Source organism: Myotis brandtii, unplaced genomic scaffold (assembly GCF_000412655.1).
Source record: "Myotis brandtii unplaced genomic scaffold, ASM41265v1 scaffold923, whole genome shotgun sequence".
NCBI lineage: Eukaryota > Metazoa > Chordata > Mammalia > Chiroptera > Vespertilionidae > Myotis > Myotis brandtii.
In genome coordinates this window covers 529,960-536,237 of record NW_005371804.1, presented here as the reverse complement: position 1 = coordinate 536,237, position 6,278 = coordinate 529,960, and the positions used below count along the sequence as shown (strand labels likewise).

Genomic DNA, 6,278 nt, shown 5'->3' with positions numbered 1-6,278 from the left:
GTCACAATTTTTAAAAAATTAATAATCAAAGCTTTTGTATATTTTTATTGTTGATAGTATTACAAAATCAAAACTTTAAAAAAATGAATAATCATTACTGTTTTCAATTATAAGGGGGAAGAGAAGGGATCAACTGAATTATAGGAAATGACTGAGTTTTTTTACTTTCCCTGTGGATCAGAGTTGAAAAACAGTCTTTTTTTGTTATTGATTGATTTTAGAGAGACAGAGGGGGATGAGGCATTGATTTGTTGTCGCAATGGATTCACTGATTGATTTTTAAATATATATATACTTTCAGAGAGGAAAGGAGAGGAGAGATAGAAATATCAATGATGAGAGAGAATCATTGATTGGCTGCCTCCTGCACGCCCCCTACTGGGGATTGAGCCTGGGCATGTGCCCTTGACTGGAATCGAACCTGGGACCTTTCAGTCTGCAGGCCAATATCCACTGAGCCAAACCAGCTAGGGCCGGTCTTTCTTTTTTTATTCATATAAATACAGTTCTGTTACCTTCCTGTTAGACTACATAGTGATTTTTGGAAGAGCAAATATGATGCCTCCTTGGTTGACATCCTTTGGAAGTGGGCCAATTTGTTTGCATCAATAATGCTGCAAATGTGAGTCCAAACAATTTTTATATTTGTTTTATATTTCAGGGGCTTGACTTTAACACCAAATAGAGGGGTGTGTGTGTGTGGGTGTGTGTGTGTGTGTGTGTGTGTGTGATTTAGATGACATTTGGAAACAATAGTATATTCCAGTCGTGTCTTTTTTGGTCATAGTCATGGCCCTTTGTTGTTGTTTTTTCGTATCATGACTTGGAAATTTGAAGAAACTTAAAGATTGATATAATGTGTTAATTATTGATAATGCCTGAAACTTAAGTAGTTAGGAAATAATTGACTAACCAGAAGTGTAGTTTTGCTGTGTTCAAACATGTAGAGAGAAATGAAAATTAAAAACCCTTCTTTCACTTCAACTTAACAAGCAGTGTTGTATTTAACACATTTCAAAGCGTTTTCTTCCTCATTTTAGGTGCCACATTGAGCTGGAACAGTGACTAATTGAGTGTTTTAATTGCTAGGGACCAACACTGCCAGGAAAGTTAATTGGCTGCCAGACAAAAATGTCACCTTCTATTTATATTTATATTAAACTTTATCGTTTACAAAACACTTTCATATGTGTGACCTTAATTAATACTCATGGTGACTCTGGAATGTAGATAAAACATAATTAGAGAAACAGAATAAGAAAGAGCAGGAGACCTACTCAAAGTGGCTCAGTAACGTATTTAAGATTCAAATACACATCTTGGGATTTCAGTGCAACTCCGCTGGGTGGTTTAGAAAAGTAACTCACATTGCAGTGGGAAGCCAGGATGGGAGTGAGGAAAAATTGAGGCAAAGAACTCAGAAAGAATGCTTTTTAAAGATAAAGAAAGAGGATTATTTTAAGTAAGGGTGTAAGATAGTGAGAGCCAAATGAGAGAGAGAGAGAGAGAGAGAGAGAGAGAGAGAGAGAGAGAGAGATTAGTTAAATTAGAGAGCTAAAAAGGAAGGAGTGGATTTGGTAAGCAAGGTTTGGTAAAACCCAGATGAGTCCAGGAATTCTGATCTGGATTATGGAGAGGCTGAGAGGGAACCTGAAATACCAGTGGCTTGGGAAAGTCTTATGAAGGATGTGGTTTTGTATAAAGTATCTATGGACCACCATTGTGGACTCAGACCATGAGAACTTTGAACTTGGGATTTGAGGGCTGAAATTGGTGGAGTACAGCTCACATTTCAATGCACAGCACAGAGCTAGAAGCCTGTGCAGGTCCCGGGCTTATCCAGTTGGCATGTGGGCACCTTCGATGGGTGTGGAATTGAGACTGAACTTTCTGAGACCGGCCATGGGATTTGAATTTGGGGGGAACTTTATGAAGCAAGGAAGATGTTAATGAAAGAAAACTCCTTAAAGGATGGGGAAAAGGGCTTGATGGGCAGCATGAGAAAAGGAGTTGGGAAGCTTAAAACACCCATGGCTGTGACTCAGAAGACTTTTAATGAAAGAAAACTCCTTAAAGGATGGGGAAAAGGGGCTTGATGGACAGCATGAGAAAAGGAGTTGGGAAGGTTAAAACACCCATGGCTGTGACTCAGAAGACTGGGGCTCGAGGCAGACCCTTTGAGCATTCAGGACCAAGAGCTGTCAGCCTGGGAATTGTGTGCTGCCCATGGGTTAAGTTGCTACTAGAAAAAGGAGACAAAATGTGGAATTGAGAAAGGGTACATGACGATACACGCAGTAAGTCTCAGTATCCATGTGATTGATTTGTTTTCCCAGTGAATTATGGGTCTTGGGCCAAAAAAAGTAAAGAAGAGGGAAGATAGGACGATACTACTTGAGCAGCTTCTATGTACCCGCTGGGCTCTCTGCTGACATTATATAAAGCCCTCCCCCAAACATGCTCATGAATTGTGTTTCATTATCACCAGTTTACACATGAAGAAATAGAATCATAGTTAAAGAAACTGGATCAAAAAGCCACTGCTAATTACCCAAGACTGACCAACACCCAACCCATGTTTCTTTTCATTTGTTCTCCCTCCTATGAGAAAGAATATATGATTAATAATTGAGGCTCAAAACACAGAAAGGTATTAGCCTTACTTAACATTCTTATTGAAGGTGTATAAAGAATAAGAGTTATACGTTATTAAGAACAAGAACATTTAATTGATTAAAGAACAAGAAGAGTCTAAATTAACATTTGGCAGCATTCAGTGGCTCTGCACTGTCTTGGAGTAAGAAACTCCCATCATTATAGAGAGTGAGATTAGCAAACCTGGAGGTAAGTGACATGTAGCAGATATGTACATACTTCATGTAGGAAAGTTATGTCAGAACCTGTTGCAGGTTACATTCGAAATGTCTGCTCCTGTAACACTACAAGCTCTCACTATCAGCAAGACTCAGAGAATTTTCCGTAGAAGGTGATGTAATGAACCAGGTAGTGTAAGCAATGTGTCTCAAAGAGGCGATTTGGCATGACCAAAATCATATAAGAGTTTTTAAAATTACTTGTTTTAATTTTTGCCTCTAATTTTTATATCTTATGTAAAATATGAGATTTGGGACTTTCAAAACTTTTTAAAGCATTTATACTGCAGACTTGTGATTCATGGCTGAAGCTAGGGAGATGACGTTTGTAGTGAGGAGAGAAGTGATATGATTAAAAACTAGGTCTCTAGGTTTAACCTGCATTTTTAAATGTGCTTCCTGATCTAGTGTTGGGAGCAAAGCAACAAGTTACAAACCTGATTTTGAGATTGTTCTGGGAAAATGACTTCTCTCTACTAAATTCTTCCTTTCATCATGAAAATGTTTAACTATTTTGGTGGGGTTTTTATGTACATATGTTTTAAAATAGTTGGGCTATATCTTCTTTTTCATTTAACATATTAACTATAATGTATGATTCAGAGTCTTAATTAAATACTATAATTTTGTTTTGATTGCACAAAAGCTGACTATTAAGGGCCCCAGCAGAAAACCTTCCCCAACTGCTGGGCGTGTCGCAATTCGTAGTCTCTCGCTCCCTTTGGCTTGCCAGCCCGGCTTCTGACTGAGCCCTCATCAGTATCCTGAATTCTCAGCATCTGGTTTAGACGAAGAGATGAGATAATAAGTAGGAGTGTTGCAATAGTGGAAAATATGATGCGCAATGTCATGCAAAAGGTTTACAGGAAAAGAGCATGTAGAATATTTACACAGCTCATTAGCATATTTTAAGTAATATTTTAAGTCATATTCTATTACTTTTCCTCCCTTTCTTTCAGTCCCACCTTTTATCCAACCCTTTGAGTTTCCGAGATTCTCCATTGGACAGCGGGTCTTCATCCCGTGCGTTGTGGGCTCAGGGGACCTACCCATCACGATCACCTGGCAGAAGGACGGCCGGCCAATCCCAGCGAGCCTTGGGGTGACCATTGACAACATCGACTTCACAAGCTCCTTAAGGATTTCCAACCTCTCCCTCATGCACAATGGGAATTACACCTGCATAGCCCGGAACGAGGCAGCGGCCGTGGAGCACCAGAGTCAGCTAATAGTGAGAGGTGAGTGGGACGCGTGGGAGGTATGGAGGTTAAGCAGCCAAAATTATGGTATTTGTTTGAAATATTATGAATATATAACTAGAATTCAGAGAAATTGCTGTCGGCTCATTAAAAAAATACAAGTTATGAATATATAACTAGAATTCAGAGAAATTGCTGTCGGCTCATTAAAAAAACACACAAGTACAAAACCAACTATGAACTCTCCTAAACTCCAAGCCAAGGTTTTATCTACCTAAAATATGAAGTTTCAAGATATCACCAGCAAAGGAATATGTCTAGATTTTTTTCTAAATGCAAAGAGGTCATTGGTGATTTTAACCAGGTCAGTAGCATGGCCTGATTTATCTTTCTAATTATCACACTAGTAGCTGAGCAATGAATGGACTGATCCAGAATGCAAGGATAATAGACAAGAGACTATTTCTGAGGTTCGGGCAAGATAAAAAGCACCTTGAATGAAGGTGGTAATGGCAGTTGAATTTGCAATATATATTGGAGGTGAAGCAAACAAAGCATGTTTACTAAGTGAATGCTGCAAAGGAGAGAAAGAGGAATTTATCATGAAGCACGTATTTTACCTACTAAGGTAAATGGAATTGTCTTCCACATAGGCAGAGAAGATGTGAGGAGTAACCATTGTGACAAAGGAAACAATGATGTGGGAGAAACAGAGGGTCTAGACCCAAGGCATTCCAATAAGAGGAGGAATCAGCAAAGGAGACAGGAAGAAAGAACAACCAGTGAAATAGGAGGAAATCCAGGGGACTGTGGGCTCTTGGAAACAAAATAGGAAGTGTATCAAGAAAGTTAGGTAACACAATATATCAAAGCCTACTAGGAGAAAAGAAAGAGGAAAAAATAATACTTGGTCATTGAGTTTAGGAAGATGGATATTATTTGTGGCCCTGAGGAGTGGCATGGCTGCAGTAAATGCCTGATTAGTAGGGCTTAAGAAAGGGGGATGAATGAATGGATGGGAACTCAAGAAAAAGCATCTATTTTCATATTTATAGGTATGTTGCTGTGATAGGCAGCAGGATGTGGAGAAGTTAGAGATGGACATGGGACAAGGGAAGCTTACATGCTGATTGGAATGAGTCAATAGAGAGGGAAAATATGTGGCAAGATAAAGAGGCAATAATTATAATATCAAAATCTTTGAATTAATAATTTGGGATTGGAGTCTTTGCCTCAGTAGAATTTGTTCAAACTGGTATAGTATTAACCATAGTGGGGGGTGGGGGGTGGGGGTGCGTGTGAACTCCAGAAGGTAGAAGCAACAGAAATGGTTGGAAATTTCAGGGAGGCAGATTTGGGGTCAACTAACTTGAAACACTAATTTAAAAATTTATTGAATGGGGCCACCAGATAGTAATATTTTTATTTATTATGTATTTATTCTCCTACTGAATACAACTATAAAACTGGACAAAAAATTATAAAGCAACCATTTTCAGGGAGTGGAATAGCAGCACAGAGCTGTGATCCTGAGAGAAGGGAAGTGTATGAGCTGAACTCCATATTCACCTCAGATCTCTTTCTGGAGCACTTTCCAAACCCTGACAGGAAATAAGAGCGATCTTTCTGGGTGGAGATAGGAATTTAGAAGTATTGAGGCTCTGGATTTTGCTGGGCAGAGTACTGGAGAATAAGGAACTGTCCAAAAATCAATTACTAAAAATTTGTATCCTGCTTCCTTTGAGTCTTTAGCTGATTACTACACTTCATATGCATATGGTGAGACTCCATGAAATCTAGCAGAGAACAAAAACCAAGAGTTTGTTAAATGAATAAAGATTCCAAAGGTTACACAGTACTGAAAAATATTGGAATGCTGACTAACCAGAATACAGAATGCATGAGGAATTCAGTTGAAATTTCAGGGCCACATCCTAAGAGTAGGGCTAATCTAGTCCTGGAATAAGGGCTACTCTAGACAAACCATAAAAAAGCCAAAAGAGAGCCTTGCCAGGATAAAACTTCTCCACCATTAAATCAACTTTCTGCAGAAATGACACTCAACACTCTTTTTTTATTATTGCTTAAAGTATTACAAAGGGTATTACATAAATGTCCTTTTTTTCCCCCCCTGCCCTTGACAATCCCCTGGCCTCCCCTACCCCCCAGTGTCTTATGTCCATTGGTTATGCTTATATGCATGCAT

At 38.9% G+C, this 6,278-nt stretch overlaps 1 protein-coding gene across 2 annotated transcripts in view; it reads left to right on the top strand.

Annotated features, from left to right (window-relative positions):
• The window catches only part of DSCAM (Down syndrome cell adhesion molecule), a 474,915-nt gene that overhangs the window by 308,158 nt on the left and 160,479 nt on the right, over positions 1-6,278 (top strand). For both annotated transcript variants that reach the window (XM_014532929.1, XM_014532930.1), the window contains one exon: positions 3,833-4,111. In XM_014532929.1, the coding sequence (XP_014388415.1) occupies positions 3,833-4,111 (279 nt within the window). The remainder of the gene's footprint in view (positions 1-3,832; positions 4,112-6,278) is intronic.